Source organism: Cervus elaphus, chromosome 9, assembly GCF_910594005.1.
Source record: "Cervus elaphus chromosome 9, mCerEla1.1, whole genome shotgun sequence".
NCBI lineage: Eukaryota > Metazoa > Chordata > Mammalia > Artiodactyla > Cervidae > Cervus > Cervus elaphus.
Window position 1 is genome coordinate 20,364,806 of NC_057823.1, and position 22,266 is coordinate 20,387,071.

At 48.6% G+C, this 22,266-nt stretch overlaps 1 protein-coding gene across 1 annotated transcript in view; it reads left to right on the forward strand.

Moving 5' to 3' along the window:
- Positions 1 to 16,961, forward strand: part of C3 (complement C3) — a 36,438-nt gene extending 19,477 nt beyond the window's left edge. The window contains exons 22-41 of the mRNA XM_043911775.1: positions 1,486 to 1,552; positions 1,653 to 1,739; positions 2,462 to 2,665; positions 3,187 to 3,262; positions 3,519 to 3,678; positions 4,655 to 4,753; positions 8,175 to 8,331; positions 9,946 to 10,109; positions 11,575 to 11,733; positions 11,881 to 11,940; positions 12,063 to 12,153; positions 12,294 to 12,345; positions 12,894 to 12,981; positions 13,105 to 13,191; positions 14,965 to 15,070; positions 15,494 to 15,583; positions 15,762 to 15,845; positions 16,323 to 16,406; positions 16,543 to 16,678; positions 16,760 to 16,961. Of these exons, the coding sequence (XP_043767710.1) occupies positions 1,486 to 1,552; positions 1,653 to 1,739; positions 2,462 to 2,665; positions 3,187 to 3,262; positions 3,519 to 3,678; positions 4,655 to 4,753; positions 8,175 to 8,331; positions 9,946 to 10,109; positions 11,575 to 11,733; positions 11,881 to 11,940; positions 12,063 to 12,153; positions 12,294 to 12,345; positions 12,894 to 12,981; positions 13,105 to 13,191; positions 14,965 to 15,070; positions 15,494 to 15,583; positions 15,762 to 15,845; positions 16,323 to 16,406; positions 16,543 to 16,678; positions 16,760 to 16,901 (2,193 nt within the window). The 3' untranslated portion in view covers positions 16,902 to 16,961. The remainder of the gene's footprint in view (positions 1 to 1,485; positions 1,553 to 1,652; positions 1,740 to 2,461; positions 2,666 to 3,186; positions 3,263 to 3,518; positions 3,679 to 4,654; positions 4,754 to 8,174; positions 8,332 to 9,945; positions 10,110 to 11,574; positions 11,734 to 11,880; positions 11,941 to 12,062; positions 12,154 to 12,293; positions 12,346 to 12,893; positions 12,982 to 13,104; positions 13,192 to 14,964; positions 15,071 to 15,493; positions 15,584 to 15,761; positions 15,846 to 16,322; positions 16,407 to 16,542; positions 16,679 to 16,759) is intronic.
- The last annotated feature ends 5,305 nt before the right edge of the window (positions 16,962 to 22,266 follow it).

Consider the following 22,266-nt stretch of genomic DNA (forward strand, 5'->3'; position numbering starts at 1 on the left):
TGGAAAACCAAATGTATCAAAACTGACAGTAAGATTTCACATTGAAATGTTTTATTTATACCCAAATCATAAGTTATTATAATTTTTCTTTCCTGGCTTTAATGGAAGCAAACATATTTTTTTCAACTACTTTAATGTTCTGGAATAAATCTAACCATTAAAATAATATATTTAAAAAATTACATGAAAGTGTGTATATATAGGTGCACAAATTTTTCCTCTTGCTGTGAATTTCAATATGACTCAACACAGGCACTGGTGGGAAGAAACCAGTAGTGTGCTGGAGCCTGTGTTACCCAGCTCCCTAGATCCAGTATGTCTACCACTTCCCAAGTCTGTACTCACTCACGGTGGTAGCTTGAAATCCATCGTGGTGGAGATATTTACACCAAGGAAATTGGCAGCACTACAAATCAAGAGCTTTTCTTCCTAGAGAGCTGGATGTTACATACTGATGAATACAACATAGGAAGGAACTCAGTCTGCAAAGGAAAAGATGGGAATCACTCCAGGCAAAAGGAGAATGGGTTCTGTGAAGGCAAAAGCAGCCACTGTCCTCCATGGAGGCTTATGTGCATAGACACATGACAGCTTGTGTTGGGCCTTTGATTCTAATTAAGATGCCCCTATTTTAATTGAGCACTTACTGTCTGCTAGGCACTGTGTTAAGTAGTTAGGTACATTCTTTCATTTATTTTTTCCTCTTTCCTTTAATACTTATTCTTGTTTACTGGCTCAAAAATTTTCTTTTACTTTTAAGTTATTTGTTTTAAAATTTTTATTTTATTTAGCCCATTAAGAGGCATTGGGTTAAAAACAGACTCTGGAGCCAGAATTAGGTTCAAACCCAAATTCTGTTCTACTTGCTTTGTGACCTTGGGCTAGTTACTTTGCCTGTATGTTCCCCAGTTCCCCCATCTTTAATATTTATTTATTTGGCTTAGTTGTGGCACAGGGATCTTCTTCTCTAGTTCTGGCACATGAGCTCAGTAGTTGCAGCACATGGGCTTGGTTGCCCCATGGTATGTAGGATCTTAGTTCCTTTACCAGGGATCAAACCCATGTACCCTGCACTGCAAGGCAGATTCTTAACCACTGGACCATGAGGAAGTCCCTCCCCCATCTGTAAAATGGGAGTGATAAAAGCGGTACCCACTCCAGTGGGTCATGGTGAAGATTAAATGAATTAACCACAGGAGAGCAATCATCTAGGCACATAGAAAGATTTCTAAAAGTTGTTACTTCTTTATTAATTTATAATTTCATTATGAACTTGCACAACAATAGGCATGAGGTAGATGTTTATATTACCTCCTTATAAAGAAGGAAGGTGAGGCACAAGAGGTTAAGTAACTGACCTCCAGTCACACAGCTAAGATCAGGTGGAGGCCCTTATGCCTTATGCTACAGTAATCCCCAGAATATGACCGACTGTCTGTCTGTCCTCTTATTCATGCAACTCCCCCTGCCCTTAACACCATCCAGCCAGAAGGAATAAGAGTCAACAAAACTGTGGCCATTCGCACACTGAATCCAGAACATCTGGGTCAAGGTGAGTCAGCCATGGGAGAGGGAGTGAGGCCTGGGCGATGGTGATGCAGGATGGGGTGGGAGGGAGCTGGTGCCATCGGTGTATCCCATTCACCCCAAAGGCGGAGTGCAGCGCGTGGAAGTCCCAGCTGCAGATCTTAGTGATCAAGTCCCAGACACCGAGTCAGAGACCAAGATCCTCCTGCAAGGTGAGATGACCTTGGACCCCAACCCCAGGAGACCCAGAACAGTGTTGGGAAGAGAGTCATGACCCGAGAGTCGGGAGCCCAGTTCCATCTACTCTCACCCCAGGGGTATTTAACCACTGTGTCTCCTGCCTCCTCTTCAGCTGGAACCCCTCCTTGAACCACTTCATAGAAGGCTCCAGGCAGCACTTAGTTCAGCAAACAGCTTTTGCTGATAAAGAGGTTTACATGAGTAATGTAGTTCAAGAGCAGAAATTCCGGATCTAATTATCTCGAGTGGAGAACTGGGGCAAGACGGAGCTAGAAAGGCACCTTGCATCTTGACAGCTGTGAAGTTTGGGGAGGAGACCCTTGGTTTCCTCATCTGTGATAGAAGCTAATAATAGTATTGATATCTAAGGGTTGCTGGGAGGATTAAATGAGATACTAAATGGTATTCTCTTAGAACAGAGCCTGGGGAATAGCGTGAAGCCTGATAAAAGTATTCATGACTGTTGTTACCGCTGGTGGAACCACAGGAGCCAGGGCCCAGAGTTCCCCTGTAAAGCACAAGCCCAACCCCACCCCCCACAAATGCAAAGCCCCCTCCAGCCAGTCAGCCATGAGGCATCTCCATCATTCACATGCCCCCAGCTGTCCCTGACCCCTTTGGCCCTAGCTGGTCAGAGCCTGAAAAGTCTGGAAGCAGCCGTGGACTTGAGTGCCATCCTCCTGCCGGGTTACAGGGACTCCAGTGGCCCAAATGACAGAGGACGCCGTCGACGGAGAGCGGCTGAAGCACCTTATCCAAACCCCCTCGGGCTGTGGGGAGCAGAACATGATTGGTATGACGCCCACGGTCATCGCCGTGCACTACCTGGACAGCACCGAGCAGTGGGAGAAGTTCGGTGTGGAGAAGCGGCAGCAGGCCCTGGAGCTCATCAGAAAGGGTGCAAGTCCTACCCGTCCCTTAAGCCTGCTCCACCCCTGAGCCCCGCCCCTCTGTCTTTGCTCCGCCCCTGAGCCCCGCCCCCTGAGCCTGCTCCACCCGAGCCCCGCCCCTCTGAGCCGGCTTCATCTCTGAGGCCTCGCCACTCCTGAGACCCCGCCCCTCCCGGGGTCCTGCCCCTCCTCTGAGACTGCCCCCTCGCCCTTCTCTGAGCTCCCTCTCTCGCTGAGGGCCCCTTGCCCCTGAGAGCCCATTTTGAGAACCTCTTCTCTCTGAATCCCCTCTCCTGCAAGAATTCTTTCCCCCTCTCTCTGATCTTCCCACCTTCTGAGTCCCTCTTCAGCTCTCCGTCCTCCCACGTACCCGCCCCCTACCCAGAGCCCCTCTTTCCTCTCTAGACCGCTGTCCCGCCCTTCACAGAATCTTTATCCTCTCTCTAAGCCCCTTCCCTCCCTGGAGGGTCTACACCCACCAGCCACCCCCTCCGCTCAGCCTCTGGTGACACTTCTCTCTTCCCTGCAGGGTACACCCAGCAGCTGGCCTTCAGACAAAAAAACTCAGCCTACGCCGCCTTCCTAGGTCGGCCCGCCAGCACCTGGTGAGTCTCCAGGATCAGGTTGCACATCCTCAGCCTTTCACATCCCTGAGCAGGCCCTGGATCTCGGCCTGGGGTGGTCTAGGTAGGTCTCCACCCAGAGTCAAGGTACCAGCCCGCTGAATAATCCGCATGCCACCCTGGGTTACAAGCTTGATGGAACCAGGCCAGGCCCGGCCCCACTCTGCTCATTGGTTGGCTGGGATGCCAGTCTCCGGACCCCAGAGCCAATTGGCTCACGCTCTGTACCCACCCCCAGGCTGACAGCCTACGTGGTCAAGGTCTTTGCACTGTCCGCCAACCTCATCGCCATAGACTCCAAGGACCTCTGTGAGACCGTCAAATGGCTGATCCTGGAGAAGCAGAAGCCTGATGGAATCTTCCAGGAGGATGGGCCTGTGATACACCAAGAAATGATTGTAAGAGGCAGAGATTCGGGGCAGGCCAGGGGACAGGGCACCAGAGCATCACAGGATGGACTGGAGAAAGACGCCACCATCCACCCACTGCCCAATTCATTGCGTGCGGGGACAGGGAAATAAGGGAGCTGAGTGTCCCTCCTCCCTTGCAAAGATCGGAGACCTGCAGGATCCAGTGCAAAACGAAACCCCCTGGCTTCCGAAGTTGCTCTTAAACATAGAACTCCTTAGAGCTATGGTCCTAAGAGTGTGATCCCCAGGCCTGCAACATCAGCAAAATTACCTGCAAGCTTTTAGAAATGCAGAATGTCAGAAATTCTTAGGCTGGACTCCAGGTGCACCGAATCAGAAGCTTTAGGGGCAATGTCTAGGAATCCGAGTTTTAACACCTCTCCACCCCCACCAGGTGTGCTCAAGTTGGAGAACTGATGCATAAGCCCGACCTTTCAGGCTTCCAGCCTCGTGGGCTTACCCACTTCTCTCCTCACTCCATCTGTACTGCCAGGAACCTTGCTCTCCTTTGCACATGCTGTTCCTCCTGCATGGCATGCTAAGCCCCACCCTCTTTGAGAGTTGACTTCTCCTCCCTGCTCAGATTGTGGCTCCAGCTGTCATCCCTCAGGGACACTTTTCCACGACTGAGTCACACTCCCATAGTCCATTCTCAATGCCATATCCACTTCTGCACAGCACTCATCACTTTCTAATTATGTATCTGTTGATGAGCTGGTTGGTTCCTATCTGTCTTCCCTAGAAGACTGCGAGGGCTGGGGCTAGAATCTGGTCTTCATCCAACATCTCATCCACAGCACCAGCAACAGTTCCAGGATGAATGAATGAATACTAAAGAGCCTGGCCCTTCTGGAGAGACACTGGGGAGAGACCCAGCCCTGCCTTGATCCACTGAGCCTACAGGGGGCGTAGGTTGACATGTGAAGACATTGGTGACCCTGTCTTTGCTTCCATGCTTCTCTAGGGTGGCTTCAGGGACACCAGGGAGAAAGATGTGTCCCTTACAGCCTTTGTTCTCATCGCGCTGCATGAGGCTAAAGACATCTGCGAGGCACAGGTCAACGTAAGTGTCCCCCACCCTCCCCTCCCCCACCTAGGACACACCCGCCTGAGGTGAGATGTTGCTTTCAGGCCATTTCCAGTTCTCCCAGTGCACTAACAGTCACCCCAGTGGCCATAATAGTGTCCAACATTTATCTGGCAATTAACTAAGATCCCAGGTGGCTCAGTGGTAAAGAATCTGCCTGCAATGCAGGAGACGTGGGTTTGATCCTGGGCCGGGAAGGTCCCCTAAAGAAAGAAATGGCAACCCACTCCAGTATTTTTGCCTGGGAAGGTCCATGGACAGAGGAGCCTGGCAGGCTACAGTCCATGGAGTTGCAAAAGAGTTGGACACGACTGAGCGACTAAACAACAAAACAAGAGTCTCATATATTTAATTCCTGTAATCCTTGTAACAGCCCAAGAGGTAGGCTACTCTTATTGCCCCCAGTTTACAGAAGAGATAACTGAAGCACAGAGAAATGAAAGATTGGGTGTTTTCTGCCTGCTTTACCATTTTCAGAGAGTTGTAGCCAAACCCAACAAAAAGCCCCTTCAGCTTGCTTTCCACGAGACTCCTACATTCATATTCCTGTGTGTTAGTCAGTCAGTCATGTCCAACTCTGCGACCTCATGAACTATAGCCCGCCAGGCTCCTCTGTCCATGGGTTTCTCCAGGCAAGAATACTGGAGTGGGTTGCCATTCCCTTCTCCAGCAGATCTTCCTGACCCAGGGATCAAAACTGGGTTTCCTGCATTACAGACAGATTCCTTACCATCTGCGCCACCAGGGAAGCCCTACATATGCTTATGGCTTCCCTAAAGAAAACTGAGGACACAGAACTAAAAATGGAAGGAAAATCTTTCCTGGAGATCTTTAAGGGGATTCTTAAAAGGGTCCATGTCCATGACCCCAAAGGATTACCCAGTGGCTCAGTAGTAAGAATCCACCTGAAGTGCACAGGAGACGCAAGAGACGTGGGTCGGTCCCTGGATTGGGAAGATCCCCTGCAGTAGGAAATAGCAACCCACTTCAGTATTCTTGCCTGGGAAATCTCATGGACAGAGGAGCCTGGCAGGAAACAGTCCATAGCGTCTTCCATAGGGTCACAAAAGAGTTGGTCACAACTGAGCATGTGTGATCCCAGAAGGGAAAGAATTAATAATGTTGGCTTTTTGCTGTCCCCTATTCCTCTAGTTTTGGTTCTGAAGCAGAGAAGCTTAGAAAGACAGGCTCCTGAGAGCCTGTAATCACTCTGTCTGCTTTGCTCTGGGGTTTTGAGAATGGGTTGTTTGACTTTTAGTTTCCCTAGTGGGGGACTTCCAGAGAAGGCAATGGCACCCCACTCCAGTACTCTTGCCTGGAAAATCCCATGGATGGAGGAGCCTGGTAGGCTGCAGTCCATGGGGTCGCACAGAGTCGGACACAACTTAAGCGACTTAGCAGCAGCAGCAGCAGTGGGGGACTTCAGGATCTCCCTTTCAGCCAGATGCTTCTTCCTTCTCAGGGCCCCAGAAAAGAGATGGAGGGGAGGGGGCTGCTACCATTAATGCTGGTGACCTTTAAATCAGGTTTTCCTGGTTCCAATCTTGGAGATTTGAGAGAAATTATAGTAGAAAAAAGCACCAGGACTGTGGGGTCAGACAGCACTGACCTCAAATCCTGATGCTCATGTACACTTTGTCAGGTCTTATGTGTGCATTTGTAAAATAATAATTTTTGCATTTTTTAGGACTCTCTGAGTTGTCTCAGAGGCCACATGTGTGTCCTAGTTGTCATATGTGTGACTAGGTTGTGCAAAAATAAATGGGAAATTTATTTTAGGAATCTAAGAATTTTTAGAGTTCAAAAATGAAAGTAGGAATCTGGTGGTCCAGTGGTTAAGACTCCTTGTTTCCACTGCAGGGAGCATGGGTTCATCCCTGGTTGGGGAACTAAGATCCTCTTGTCATGCATTGCAGCCAAAAAAATTTTTAAAAATGAAAGTAGCTTCAAGGACTTTGCCAGAATGCTTTGTTCTTTATGTTCTCCCATATCTTTCAATCCCTTCTTGCCCAATAATTCACCTTTGCCTGCCACCCAACCTGCCTGACAGAATATGGCTGTCTTCCTTGAGGAAATAGACTAAGGCTAGAACGTTCGGATTCCCAGTGAAGGACTCTGATTGGTTCATCCTGGGTCAGGTGATCATCCCTGAACCAATCAGCTGAGACCAGGAAGTAGGTCTCAGTGGGCAAATATGGCTGCTTCCATTGTGTCCATGTGAATGAAAGGGAGGAGGTGTTCTTACAACAGAGGAGGATAGATGTAGGAAGGCAGTCAAAAGGGTTGTTTCTACTACAACACAACATTTTCTGCAATACAGCAACATTAAAATAAAGTATGGCATAGGTGGTGGAGCCAGACTGATGGTGTTTAAATCAATAGGATGCTACCCAGCTTGTGAAAACCAGTTGTTAAATTTCTAGGAATTTGCAAGCTAGTTGCTGAACACAATCATTGTTAAAAATTAAATCATATAAACTCACACTGCAAAGATTAAACACTGAAAACAGGTGATAAAATGTATCACTTCCTAAATATTTTGCTACTTTTATCATTATTCTTGGGGTTATTTATATCTATTGTATCTATATATTGGAAATATTATATCATTGTTGTTCCACTGTTCCTCTCTTCCCAAATCTACAGTCAGTGATGCCACATTGGTGGGTTGAAATCAGGCATGATAGTATTGACACCATGGAAATCAGCAAACACTTCAAATCATGTCTTTCCCAGGTCCCCATCTTTCTGTGTCACAGTATTTAATCTGTGCAGTAGGATAATGATGAAAGTAATGCCTGCCTCATAGGATTTTATGAGATTATATGAGCAGTTATATGACTGGGACATTGTAAGAGCTAGCTGATAATGATTGAATAAGAGGTGTTCCCTTGGTGTGCTGAATCTGGCTCATACTAGCTCATGAATGCCTGTTGGGAGTATGTCTTCCCCACTCTATGCTCAAGGACATCACAGTGGTTACTTGAAATTGACCCTGGTGGATGTTTTTATGCCATTTTAATGGACAATTTATTGGGTTGGCAAAAGTTCAGGTTTTCTATAACATCTTACGGAAAAGCCTGAATGAACAACTAGTACCACACCCCTGGCCCCCAGCCCAGTCCTGTGCCTTCACTGGAGAGCTGGTTGTTAAATATTCACCAGCACACCACTTGGTATTTAGACACACACACCGCACCACACAGACACACACACACACAGAGCCCATAGTAGGTACTCAGCAGCAAAGCAGCTCACAATGGAAAACCCTCAAACATAGATCCAAGGCAAATAGGTGCCAAGGACAAAAGCCACCTGGTCCCAGAAAGTGATCTTCATCAGTTGCCTGTAACAGCAATGCCCCCCTGACCAAAGTACCCAATCCTCTTTGTCATAGAGCCTGGGCCGCAGCATCAATAAGGCAGGAGACTTCCTTGAAAACCACTACAGAGAGTTGCGAAGACCATATACTGTGGCCATTGCTGCCTATGCCCTGGCTTTGTTGGGCAAGCTGGAGGATGACCGCCTCACCAAATTTATGAATACAGCCAAAGGTGAGGGGTAGCCTGGAGGAGTAAGTAGGGACCCATGGCTGGGGACTGAGGGTGGCCCTCTCGAGCTGGGGTGCTTGGCTTTAAGCTGCACTGGAATGGACCTCTCCAAGCTGAACTGGGATGAATGGCTCTGTGGTGTGATAATTTCTCCTTGTAAGCCACACAAGGAGGCTCACTGCATAATTCATTCAACCATGTTGAATGCTGTGTGTTGAGCACTTGCTATGACCCAGCAGTGAGGTGTGATTAAGACCATGAGCACGGACATCAGACAGATCTAAACTGAAATCCCACTCTGCCACTTTCTCACTGTCTGACCTTGTACAAGTCGCTTAACCTCTCTGGGCCTTAGTTTCCTCATCTTGAAATGATACCTAGGCCTTCCCTAGTGGCTCAGTGGTCAAGAATCTTCCTGCCAGGAGATTCTTGGGTTCAATCCTTGGGTCAGGAAGATCCCCTGGAGAAGGAAATGACAACCCAATCCAGTATTCTTGCCTGGGAAGTCCCACGGACAGAGGAGCCTGGCAGGCTACAGTTCATGGAGTCATAAAAGAGTCAGATACCACTTAGTAACAGCAACAATACTGTAATACTGTAATTATCTCAAGGGTGATTAGGATTCAGTAAAATAATACCACAGGGAATGTAGCACAGTGCCTAGCACATAGTGGGCAGTAATAATTGGTTCCAGTGATGACACTGTATCATGTTTGTGCTCACTGATAATAAGGTATCTCAAGTATCATATAAATACCAAAGTGGTTTAACACGACAAAAGTATGTTGTTGGTGGACAGCTCTCCTCCATACAGTGATGCAGGGATCCAGGTCTCTATCTTTTCATGGCTCTGCCATTCTAGGGCCTCAGAATCCTGCCCTTTCAAGCTGAAAGGGAAATAGGAAGATTGTGCAAGGGACTAGACATAGAAGAGGCCCAATCACTGCTGTGCACATTCCATTGGCCAGAGCTTAGTCATGTGGCCATATCTACCTGCAAAGGCTTCTGGGAAATGTAGTCCAACTGTGTGCCCAGGGAGAGGAAGTTATTCTCCTCTTGGTTCTCAGTGACAATCTCTGCCATCATAACTTTCTTAGGCACTTGGGACACCACCGTGAGTATAGCACAGCCCTTGCCATTATGTCCTGACACTCCAATTGAAGAAAGAAATGAGTTCATAGATTACTATAGAGTATCAGAGTGCTGGGATGGGAGAAGCACAGGATCCTTTGAGAAACAGGAGGAAGAGGGACCCCCACTCAGTCTTGGGGTGCCCACTAATTGTGCAGGGTGGGTAAGAATTAACAAAGTAAATGGAGAAAAGGTACTCTATGTAAAGGGAACAGAATATGCAAAGGCTCAGAGGTAAGAATGTGTGTTTCAAGTTTAGGAAATCTCCCACAGTGGGGCTGCAGTGCAGAACTCACATGGAGGAGTGAAGATGGATGAGGGAAGAGAATGAGGCAGGAACCAGCAGACTGAGGACCTAGAATGTGGGCCAGGACACCTGAACACCGAGAGGTCTAGGCTATGAGTGTTTTTTTCCTGAGCTTTCTCTGAGCTGTTTACAGGATGGACAGAGCAGTGAGCATTGGGGGTGGGGGGTTCTCCCTGCAGAAAAGAACCGCTGGGAGGAACCCAACCAGAAGCTCTACAACGTGGAGGCCACGTCCTACGCCCTCTTGGCTCTGCTGGCACGCAAAGACTACGACACTGTGCATCCCGTCGTGCGCTGGCTCAACGAGCAGAGATACTATGGAGGTGGTTATGGCTCCACACAGGCAAGTAGTCCACACATACTGCACCCTGGTAACTGCAGCCCAACCTCCTCTGGCCTCATTAGTCTTCTGAAGAAGGTACCGAGACCAAGAGAGGCAGTGCTTCTCTTTCATCAGCCAGGATGATTGGAATGAAGTCAAGAATCTTTTTTTTTTTTTTATTGCAAACCCATCTGTGGATTCTAGACTACATTCTGGATGCCCTGAGCTGTGTTCCAAGCCTCCCTTTCCCTCTTGGTGTCTAGATCATGTTCTCAGGGCCCAGGTTCAGGTGTGAACCTCTCTCTCCCACTGTGGGTTCTAGACCATGTTCCCAGTGCCCCATCTTACTCTGTCTCACTGGTGGGTTCTAGATCATGTTCATTTCACCAGGCCCCCAATGTTACTCTGTCTCACTGGTGGATTCTAAATTAGATTCTTAGTGAACCTACACCATTATCCAAACCTCTCTGTCCTTCTGGTAGGTTCTAGATCATGTTCGCAGTTCCCTATCTTATTCGTCTCACTTGTGGGCTCTAGCCCATGTTCATTTCACCAGGCCCCCAATGTTACCATGTCTCATCATGGGTTCTAGACCAGATTCTTAATTACTCTACAGCATTATTCAAGGGGCTTCTCTGGTGGCTCAGTGATGAAATGCTGAGTGCAAGAGACACAGATTTGATCCTTGGGTTGGGAAGATCCCCTGGAAAAGGGAATGGCAACCCACTCCAGTATCCTTGCCTGGATAATTCCATGGATAGAGGAGCCTGGTGGGCTACAGTCCATGGGGTCACAAAGAGTTGGACACAACTGAGCAACTAACACCTCACACACCATTATTCAAGCCTCTGTCTCCCACTGGTGGGTTCTAGACCACATTCTAAGTTCCATCAGGCTCCCAGTGTTACCACATCTTATTGTGAGTTCTAGACCAGGTTCTTAGTTATTCTAATCCCTGATGGGTTCTAGACCATGGGTTCAATAACCTCAAACTCCAGGAACCTCGGGCTCCAGTTTAACCACTTTTCTTTCTGGTGGGTTCTCAATCACACCCTCAGTGACACTTTGGGGTTCTAGATCAGATGCTCAGTGTTCCCGGATTCCAATTTCATTCTTTTATTTCATGAGTGGGTTCTAGACACATTCTCAGTGCCTCTACCAATGCTTGTCTTAGACTCTCTCTTCTGGATGTGTCTAGAGCACCTTCTCGGTGTGGCTGGACTTTCTGTCTTATGTCTGTACACTCTGGTGGATTCTAGCCATGTTCCCAGTGTCTCTAAGCTCTTGTCTGACCTATCTCACTCAGAGAGTTCTAGGACATGTCCTCAGTATCCAACCAGCCCCCAATCGTATTCTTACCCTCTCTGGTGGGTTCTAGTTCACTGCCTAAGTGTCCCAGGTCTGATCTGAGTCTCTTCATCCCTCAGTGGTTCTAACTACTTTCTCAGTCACCCAAATTCATCCCCTTCTCTGTCATGGGCAACAGGCCACTTTCATGGTGTTCCAAGCCTTGGCCCAATACCAGAAGGATGTTCCTGATCACAAGGACCTGAACCTGGATGTGTCCATCCAACTGCCCAGCCGCAACTCTTTGGTCAAGCATCGTATCCTCTGGGAATCTGCCAGCCTCCTGCGCTCAGAAGAGGTAAAGTCACTTGGCCACACCCTCATCACTTTCATCCTCCATGCCAGCCAGACTTTCTAGGAGGCAGGAGGGAGGGTCGATGACCATCACAAATGGGGGAAGGCTTGGTTCCAAATACTCTCTCTTCTCTCTCCCCACTCCTTGCAGACAAAGGAAAATGAGCGTTTCACAGTAAGAGCTGAAGGGAAAGGACAAGGCACCTTGTCGGTAAGGAATGGTAACCCACACCTTCTTGACCCACCACCTCCTCTAGGCCCCTGTGCTCCAATATCCCCTTTCCTTCCCAAGTCAAATGGACTGACACCTCATCTCCCCTCCCACCTCACCAGGTCGTGACCGTGTACCATGCCAAGCTCAAAGGCAAAGTCTCCTGCAAAAAGTTCGACCTCCAGGTTTCCATACGCCCAGCCCCCGAACCAGGTAAAAGGAGGAGAGACCCTATCTATTACCCTTCCTCCAACCCTGTTCTTATGTCTGCCTCCCTCCTGGATCAGAACCCAGGAACTACACCCCTCCTCCTGCCCCACCACCATCCATCCTTCTGTTTTCTGTGTTTCTAGTCAAGAAGCCTCAGGATGCCAAAGGTTCCATGATCCTTGACATCTGTACCAGGTAAGAGATGGTTCCCTGGGATTCATCTTGGCCATCCCTCTGTCTCTAGCAAGACTTCCTACAAATAATAACTGTGATGCTTAATGCTTTCTGAGAGTATATTGTGCATCTAGTCCTGTGCTGAATACAGGATAAGAAGTCCTCCCTTTGCATGGCAGTGTGAGATTAGCAACACAGTCTTGATGTCAGAACATGGTGCTGGGGGACTGGCCACGTTGAATTAGACCATGGTAACAGAATCATACAAAGTGAGACCTACGCATGTTCATTTCCTAGAACTGAGGCACAGAGAGGTTAAGTAACCCATCAGATGTTATAGAGAGCTGGGATTTGAACCCGGGCCAGTTGGGTTCCAGAACCTGAAAAATGAATCACCTTGATCATTATGTAGCTTTTCCTGTATTCCCCTTAGGAGAATGTTTCCTACATTTGAATCTCCCTCTGTGCTCCTATGTGGGAACTAGAGGCCTCAGTCTTTGATATGACCCCCTTGTCCGGGCACTGACCCCACCTTGGAGGCCAACACCATCTCCCCCTGCCCCATCCAGGTACCTGGGAGACCAGGATGCCACTATGTCCATCCTAGACATATCCATGATGACAGGCTTCTCACCTGATATTGATGACCTCAAATTGGTATGAAGGCCTTGGGCTCAGGGGCTGGGATCCATGGGCAGGAGCCCAGGGTCTGGAAGAAACTGGAGTGGCAGGGGGAATGGGGATGCAGGAGGGATTTTTACAAACCACATCCTTCCCCAGCTGAGCAGTGGTGTCGACAGATACATCTCTAAGTATGAGATGAACAAAGACTCCAACAAGAACACACTCATCATCTACCTGGACAAGGTAAAGCTTCCACTGGGATCCTGAACCTCTACCTGGCTGACCTTTCTTTCTCCACTGGCCTCTTGCCCAGGTGGGGCCAGGGAGACAGGGTCTGGACTGCTGGGTGTGGGAGGACAGGGGCATGTAAAACAAGGCCAACCCACCTTCTGTAAGCATCTCACCTTCTGACCACTCATGTCCCAACCGCATTTTTCACTTGTTCCCTCCAGCTTCTTCTCACCAGAGTCTTAAATAACCACTGAGGGGTAAAAAAAACCCACTTGTGGTTTAAAAAAAAGCAGTGCTTGATGGAGAGAAAGAATTTCCCTTGTTCCCCAGCCCCTAGCATTTCTCTCTTCTCTTATTTTCTCCCCATTCTTCCCTTGTTCTGTTTATTTATTTATTTGGCAGTGCTGGGTCTCCATTGTGGTGCATGGGCTCTTGATTGTGGCCTGCCACAACTACTGAAGCCACATGCCGTAACTGGAGAAGTCCACATGCCAATTTGCAGTCCGACCAACAGGGCACAAGGCTTCCCAACATTTGTTATTTGTGTTCTTTGTGATGATAGCTATTCTGGCATGTGTGGGTGCTATCTCATGGCAGGTTTTGGGGTTTTTTTTTTTTTTTGGCTGAACTGGGTCTTCTTTGCTGCACATGGGCTTTCTCTAGTTGCGGCAAGTGGGGGCTATTCTTCGTTGCGGTGCGCGGGCTTCTCGTTGCGGTGGCTCCTCTTGTTGCTAGAGCGTGGGCTCTAGGGCACAGGCTCAGTAGTTGCCACACATAGGCTTAGCTGCTCCACGGCATGTGGAATCTTAGTTCCCCAACCAGGGATCAAACCCGCATCCCCTGCATTGGAAGGTGGATTCTTAACCACTGGACCAGCAGGGAAGTCCCTGCCCTTGCTCTCTTTCTCTCCACTATGACTTTTCTCCAAATACATGTGTCATCACATATACACGTGCATATGTATCAATATGGGGCTTCCCAGGTAGTTCAGTGGTAAAGAATCCACCTGCCAATGCAGGAGACTCTGGTTTGATCCCTGGGTGGGGAAGATCCCCTAGAGAAGGAAATGGCAACCCATTCCAGTATTCTTGCGTGGGAAATCCCATGGACAGAAAAGAGCTTGGCGGGCTACAGTCCATGGGGTTGCAAACAGTTGGATGCCACTTAATGACTAAACAACAATGTGTCAGTACATATATGTGTGTATCTGTCTCCTTCCTCCCTCCCTCACTCTCTTTCTCCCTCTTTTCTTTCTTTCTCTCTAATTTTTCCAATTTTATTGAGATGTAATTGACATATAACAATGTGCAGTTTTAATGTGCACAGTGTAACGATTTTACATATTTATATACTGAGAAATAATTACACATAAGGTCAGTTACATCCACCCCCTACATAGTTATAATGTGTGTGTTGAGAACTTTTTTAAGACCTACTCTTTTGGCAACTTTCAAGTGTCTAATGCAGTCTTGTTAACCACAGAATGTTTTTAAGGACATCGATAGCAGTCCTTGGCCAGAGCTCAATCACATGGCCACAAGGAACTGAAACATGCTGAGAAGTGCAAGCTAGCCTTAGCCGTGGGGGGCAGGGGGTGGTGGTGGTGGTGGGTAATGGATTTCATGAACTGCTTATTAATCTTTTGTCAAAGATTCCTGCCCACTGCCAGCACCCCCCTCCATCTTCCCCACCTAGATCCCTCAGTTTCTCCACCACTTTCCAACCCCCATGCTGGACTTCCTCCCATGTCAGCCCTCCCCCGACCAACCTCCTCCTTCTTCCCAGGTCTCACACACAGTGGAGGACTGTCTGTCCTTTAAAGTTCACCAGTACTTTAATGTCGGACTTATACAGCCTGGGGCAGTCAAGGTGTACTCCTATTACAACCTGGGTGAGCAGCCATCCTAGGACCTGGGATCTGGGAGTTAGAGTCTGGGGGTCTTGGGGATCTGAGGGTTAAGAGTTTGGGGGTCCCCAGGTCTTAGAGTTAGGGGTCTGGGGTCCCCAGGTGTGGGAGTTAGGGGTCTGGGAGTTAGGGATCTGAGGGTTAAGGGTCTGGGGGCCCCAGGGATCTGAGAGCTAAGAGTCTGGGGATCCAGGAAATCTGAGGGTTAGGAGTCTGGTGGTCCCTGGGTCTGGGAGGTAAGGGCCTGGGGGGTCTCCAGATCTGGGAGTTAGGAGTCTGGGTGTCCCAGGGCTGGGGACCTGGCATCTGGAGGTCTGACCCACTGGAGTTGGATAACTGAGCCTCCAGGTGTGGTGTCTGGGGCGGAGGCCCTAGCCCTCTGACCCCTCCCCATCACCTCTGCCGCAGATGAAACTTGTATCCGCTTCTATCACCCGGATAAGGAGGACGGAATGCTGAGCAAACTCTGCCACAAAGATACCTGCCGCTGTGCAGAGGGTGAGTGCTTAGGCGCCAGGAGGGTGGCCACACCCGCTGGACCCCGGCTCCCTTGGGGTAGGGAGATGACCCAAGAGGGCTGGACCAGGGGACCGGGCGTCCCCCTGGGTGGTGGGCGCCCTGAACAGGAAGTGGGTCTTAGACCGTGTCCCCCTCCCGCCCCCCACCCACCCCTCAGAGAACTGCTTCATGCACCACCTGGACGAGGAGATCACTCTGGACGGCCGGCTGGACAAGGCCTGCGAGCCGGGCGTGGACTATGGTGAGTGGGGCCTCAGGCGAGAGGCGCGGAAAAGGCGCACACACGCATGCTTGTGTGTGAGCAGTGTGAAGGTGGGTGTGGTCCTGGCTGCGTGTGGTGACCGTGGTTGTGTGTGTGTGTGTGGTGAGGGGCTCTGATTGCACGGGGTGACATGGCCATGAGTGGGGTGGGTTTGTGGGCGTGTGTGTGACGGTGGTTGGGAGTGGATGTGGTTGTGCGTCCCGCCGTGTTGTGGGGAACCCATGGGTCACGGTGGATAGGAGTCGCTATCATCGTGCCTCCGACGGTGGTTGCGGAGGTCTCTGATTGTGTGCATGGCTATGAGTGGAGCCCGGCGTGTTAGACTGCGGTGAGGCGGGTGGCTAGCAGGGACGTGAGCATGCCTGGCTGTGATCATCGCTTGGGAGGAGCCAGGTGAGGGTGCCCCACAGACAGCCCTGCCCAGGACGCCCCGCTGTCCTCCACACCCCTCAACAGTGTACAAGACCAGACTTATCCAGAAGAAGCTGGAAGATGACTTTGACGAGTACATCATGGTGATCGAGCAAATCATCAAATCGGGTTGGTCCTGTGTCTACTGTCTTTCTACCTCTTCCTTCCCCCAGCCCCTCCCCTTCTCCCCCCCCTCCCCCCAGCTTCCCTTGCCCTCCCCACCCTCTCCCTCCCCCAGCTCAGCTTCCCTTTCCCTCCCCTCCAGGCTCGGACGAGGTGCAGGTTAACCAGCAGCGCAAGTTCATCAGCCACATCAAGTGCAGGGAAGCCCTTAAACTGAAGGAGGGAGCACACTACCTCGTGTGGGGCGTGTCCTCTGACCTGTGGGGCGAGAAACCCAAGTGAGTTCCCGCCCCCTGCCTTCCAGAGGCCACCTCCTCCCACCCTCCCCGCCTGCTCCTGACCCCTCTGTCTTCCCTCAGCATCAGCTACATCATCGGGAAGGACACCTGGGTGGAGCTGTGGCCCGATGCTGAAGAATGTCAGGATGAAGAGAACCAGAAGCAGTGCGAGGACCTGGCCAACTTCACGGAGAACATGGTCGTCTTTGGCTGCCCCAACTGATCCCACACACACACCCTCACACACACACTGTCCACCCAATAAAGCTCCACTTCTATTTTACATGTCTCCCACAGTCTGGAGGTCTTTGAGAGGGGGACAGAAGCAGCTTCGACCCCCCATTGCCTCACTTGCCGCTCAGCTCCATCCTACGGGAACTTGACCTGATTCCCACTTCACTCCCTCCTGCAGTTCACCTTCACGTTCACGGGCTTCCAGTGCCCATGCCTGCCTCACCTGTTCCTAACTGGAAGTGCGTATGCCTCTTCCCCACATTGCAGGCGGCTTCTTCACTGTCTGAGCCACCAGGGAAGCCCAAGAATAGTGGAATGGGTAGCCTATCCCTTCTCCAGGGGAACCTTCTGACCCAGGAATCCAACCAGGGTCTCCTGCACTGCAGGTGGATTATTTACCAGCTGAGCTTCCCTGCCCAGGGGTTGAACCCTGCATTAGGAGCATGGAGTCTTAGCCACTGGACCACCAGGGAAGTCCCTCTTCATGTTTTCTTACCAGCATCCTTGCCTACAGCCTCACCTGGGTATTTACCTGGCTTCCTGCTTGCACCTCCCCCTGCATCTCTACCTGTGTCTTCGGCATCAGAACCCGCCAGTCCTTCTCTGCCTCCTCACCCTCATGCTCACCTGTATCCTGAGCTCCCATCCTCACCTGTTGGGACCGTCATCACATTTGCCCTCCTCCTCAGCTCACTGTCACTCCATTTCCTGTCTCACCTGCACCCCTCTAGATTCACCCTCCCGGTCACCATTTTGTAGATGGTCCCGAGCAGACTGGTGGGATTGTGTGAGGCGGCTGGGCCAGGAGGGGGCGGTCACAGGCAGCTCAGGGTGATGTTTCCGCCTGGAGCCTGAGGGACCAAGCCAGAGCTATGATTCATGAGCCAGCGACTGAGGAAGGAGTGCAGGGGCCCTTGTGGTCACAGCCTCATCAGAAACACATGGTGAGGCTACAGTCACAGAGGGTGAGGCCACCGCTGCCCAAGGGCCCTAAGTGCCTGTCCACCTGTGGACCCTTGAGGATGGTTGAGGGTGAGGTCCAGGCTCCAGCTCTGGGTGAGACAGTCACAGGAAAACACCTCTGAACCTGGAAGTCACCCCTGCACAGCCCCCTTCCCCTCAGACCCCAGGTTCTGGAATTCCCCACCCCCTTAACTCCAGGAATGTGAGGGGAAACTGACTCATAGCCCACCCCTACTCCCTCCAGTCCCTGACTGCCAGAGACCCGTCAAGGGGACACTCAAAAATCCTCCTTACTCACTAGGTGTCCCAGCTGACGTCTACCAGCCGCTCCCCTCCCCACCGCTCTCCTTGGTGGACAGTTTCTCATTTCTTTTCACATTCATTTCTCCTTCCTTCTGGCTTGGAATTCAAGTTCCTCGTTTCTTTAATACATTGGGTATTTTTGTTTTGTTGTTTGATTTTTTTTTTTCAGCATCTATGGTTCGAGGCTGTGAACATATGGTTTGAGGATCTCACATTTCTAAAGATAGCATGGAGTTGATTTCAGACAGTGAGGGTGTCCAAAAAAAGAAAGGAGAACAGGGCGATGTGGAAAGCCTGCCTGTGATGGAACCACCTTCAAAGTCATTTAGATTGAGGGATGATTCAGTTTACATGTCAGTTTTTGCTAGGCTATGGTGACCAGTTGTTGGGTTAAACACCAGTCTAAATGTTGCTATGAAGGTTTCTTTTTTTTTTCCCTTGAAATTTTTTTACTTTTTTTGAAAACTGGACAAAACACACTAATTATCCACCTTTACAATAAACAAATACAGTAACAGTTAACTCTCACTAAAACAAACCATATTGGAGAAGGAAATAGCAACCCACTCCAGTATTTGTGTCGAAAAATCCCATGGACAGAGGAGCCTGGCAGGCTACAGTCCAAAGGGTCACATGGGGTCGGACAAGACTGAGCAACTAAACACACACGTGGCTGATGTCATGCTGTTGTATGACAGAAATTAACACAACATCATAAACAATTATCCTGTAGTTAAAAATAATTTTAAAAAACAGATTTCTGATAGCCATTATTTTTCTGTTTGGGACTGTTTTCAAGGTTTCTTTTGTTAATATTTATGTATTTATTTGGCTGTGCCAGGACTTCAGTTGCAGCATGTGGAATCTAGGTCCCTAACCAGGGATGGGACCCAGGCCCCCTGCACTGGGAGTGCTGAGTCTTAGCCACTAGACTACCAGGGAAGTCCCTGTTTTCAAGGGTTTTTTGTCTCAAAAACATGAATGTCCCAATCCAAAGGCTCAAAATAGGCCATCTTTTAAACGAAGAGGCGATGATTGACAAAAGGCTATGAATACAACATGTAACCAGTTGATACAGACCTAATAGGATTTGTCAAAATCAGTCACATCTAATAACACACCTGAAGTGTTCTTGTATAAAATACCATGTGAAGAAAAGAAGACTTTATCAATGTCTAAAAAAAAGTGGGCTTGTTTATAGACAATCTGACAAGTTATCATAAGAAGTGTTTCCTGAGACTTCCCTGGCGGTCCAGTGGTTAAGACTCCATGCTCTCAATGTAGGAGGCACAGGTTTGATCCCTGGTCAAGGAACTAAGGTTCCACATGCCACGCAGCATGGCCCAAAAAAAAAAAAAAAAAAAAAATGTTTTCCTGAGACATAAGTTAACGCAACATTATTCTTGAACCCTTTCAGTTTGACTTCCCACTCAATAAAATAGCTGAGGATCTGAAACTGAGAAAGTATATTTGAGTACAAACAGCTTGTGAAACTTAATACATTTTTAAACTCTTTTTAAATTTATGTTTTAATTGGAAGAAAACTGCTTTACAATGTGGTGTTGGTTTCTGCCATGTGTGCTTTAGCGCTCAGTCACGTCCTACTCTTGTGACCCCATGACTGTCGCCCGCAAGACTCCTCTGTCCATGTGGATTCTCCAAGCAGTAATACTGGAATGGGTTGTCATGCCCTCCTCCAGGAGCTCTTCCCAACGCAGGGATTGAACACAGGTCTCCTGCATTGCAGGCGGATTCTTTGCCATCTCAGCCACCAGAGAAGCTGTTTCTGCCATAAAACAATGCAAAATCGGCCATAATTATGCATACATCCCCTCCTTCTTGAGCCTCCCTCCTCTTGCCCCACCCCAGCCCTCTGGGTCACCACAGAGCACCAAGCTGGGCTCCCTGCTTTACACACCAACTTCTCACCAGCTATCTGTTTTACACATGGGAGCGTGTATATATATATGTCAATGCCTCTTTCTCCATTCATCCCATTCTCTCCTTCCCTCTCTGTGTCCACAAGAAATTTTTTTTCTTTTTTGCATTATCAGCGGGTCTTACCGATCTAACAACCAACTTACCCACTCCATTTGCATTTCAGATGGGTGAGGCTTCTCTGTACAGGAGCCTGTATTGTCTTCGATCCTATGCTCAAGGTTGTCTCCCAGAACAGTTTTCTTCCCATTTTGCAGTACTTTAGCCTTCCTATTAGCAAAAGAGGTGACCAGCCCCATAGACCAAAGGGACTACAGTCACAGGATGGGGATTTCCTCTTACTTTTTGTTTTCTGACCGAGCTGCATGGCATATGGGAGGGAGCTTAGTTTCCAGACAGGGATTGAACCCACGCCCCCTGCACTGGAAGTGCAGTCTTAACCACTGGACCACCAGGGAAGTCCCGCCTCCTCTTACAATTTTTTATTTTGATGTTTGGAATTGTTTTGTTGTTTGAGTTTTGGGTGTTTTTTTTTTTTTTTTTTTGCTTGTTTGGGGTTCTTTTTGTTTGTTTATTTGTTTTTAATAGAAATAAGAGCTTCCCAGGTGGCGCTAGTGGTAAAGAATCTGCCTGCCAATGCAGGCGACACAAGAGACGTGGGTTCAATCCCTGGGTGGGGAAGATCCCCTGGAGGAGAACATGGCTACCCTCTCTAGTATTCTTGCCTGGTGAGGAGTCCTATGGACGGAGGAGCCTGGCGGTTACAGCCTGTGGGGTTGAAAAGAGTGGGACACGACTGAGTGACTGACACTACTACTACTAAAGTTGACTTACAGTGTTGTGTTCGGATGTTTGGGACTCTTGATGCCAAGTCTATTTATTTTATTGTTTTGAGTATGAGTTTATACACCCTTTCTGTGTTTCCTGTCTAGAGAAGATCCTTTAGCATTTGTTGGAGAGCTGGTTTGGTGGTGCTGAATTCTCTCAGCTTTTGCTTGTCTGTAAAGCTTTTGATTTCTCCTTCATGTTTGAATGAGATCCTTGCTTGGTACAGTAATCTGGGCTATAGGTTATTTTCTTTCATCACTTTAAATATGTCCTGCCATTCCCTTCTGGCCTGAAGAGCTTCTATTGAAAGATCAGCTGCTATCCTTATGGAAATCCTCCTGTGTGTTATTTGTTGTTTTTCCCTTGCTGCTTTTAATATTTGTTCTTTGTGTCTGATCTTTGTTAATTTGATTAATATGTGTCTTGGGGTGTTTTGCCTTGGGTTTATCCTGTTTGGGACTCTCTGGGTTTCTTGACTTGGGTGATTATTTCCTTCCCCATTTGAGGGAAGTTTTCAACTATTATCTCCTCAAGTATTTTCTCATGGTCTTTCTTTTTGTCTTCCTCTATGGGACTTTTATGATTCAAATGTTGGGGCATTTAACATTGTCCCAGAGGTCTCTGAGGTTGTCCTCATTTCTTTTAATTCTTTTTTCTTTTTTCCTCTCTGTTTCATTTATTTCTACCATTCTATCTTCTACCTCACTTATCCTATCTTCTGCCTCAGTTATTCTACTGTTGGTTCCCTCTAGAGCGTTTTTGATCTCATTTATTGCATTATTCATTATATATTGACTCTTTTTTATTTCTTCTAGGTCCTTGTTAAACCTTTCTTGCATTTTCTCAATCCTTGTCTCCAAGCTATTTATCTGTAACTCCATTTTGTTTTCAAGATTTTGGATCATTTTCACTATCATTATTTGGAATTCTTTATCAGGTAGATTCCCTATCTCTTCCTCTTTTGTTTGCTTTGGTGGGCATTTATCCTCTCCTTTACCTGCTGGGTATTTCTCTGCCTTTTCATCTTGTTTATATTGCTGTGTTTGTGGTTCCTCTTTATTGTGGAGGTTTCTCACTGTGGGTGGGGTTGGACGAGCGGCTTGTCAAGGTTTCCTGGTTAGGGAAGCTTGTGTCGGTGTTCTGGTGGGTGGAGCTGGATTTCTTCTCTCTGGAGTGCAGTGAAGTGTCCAGTAATGAGTTTTGAGATGTCAGTGGGTTTGGTGTGACTTTGGTCAGCCCGTATATTGAGGCTCAGGGTTATGTTCCTGTGTTGCTGGAGAACTTGCCTGATATGTCTTGCTCTGGAGCTTGTTGGCCCTTGG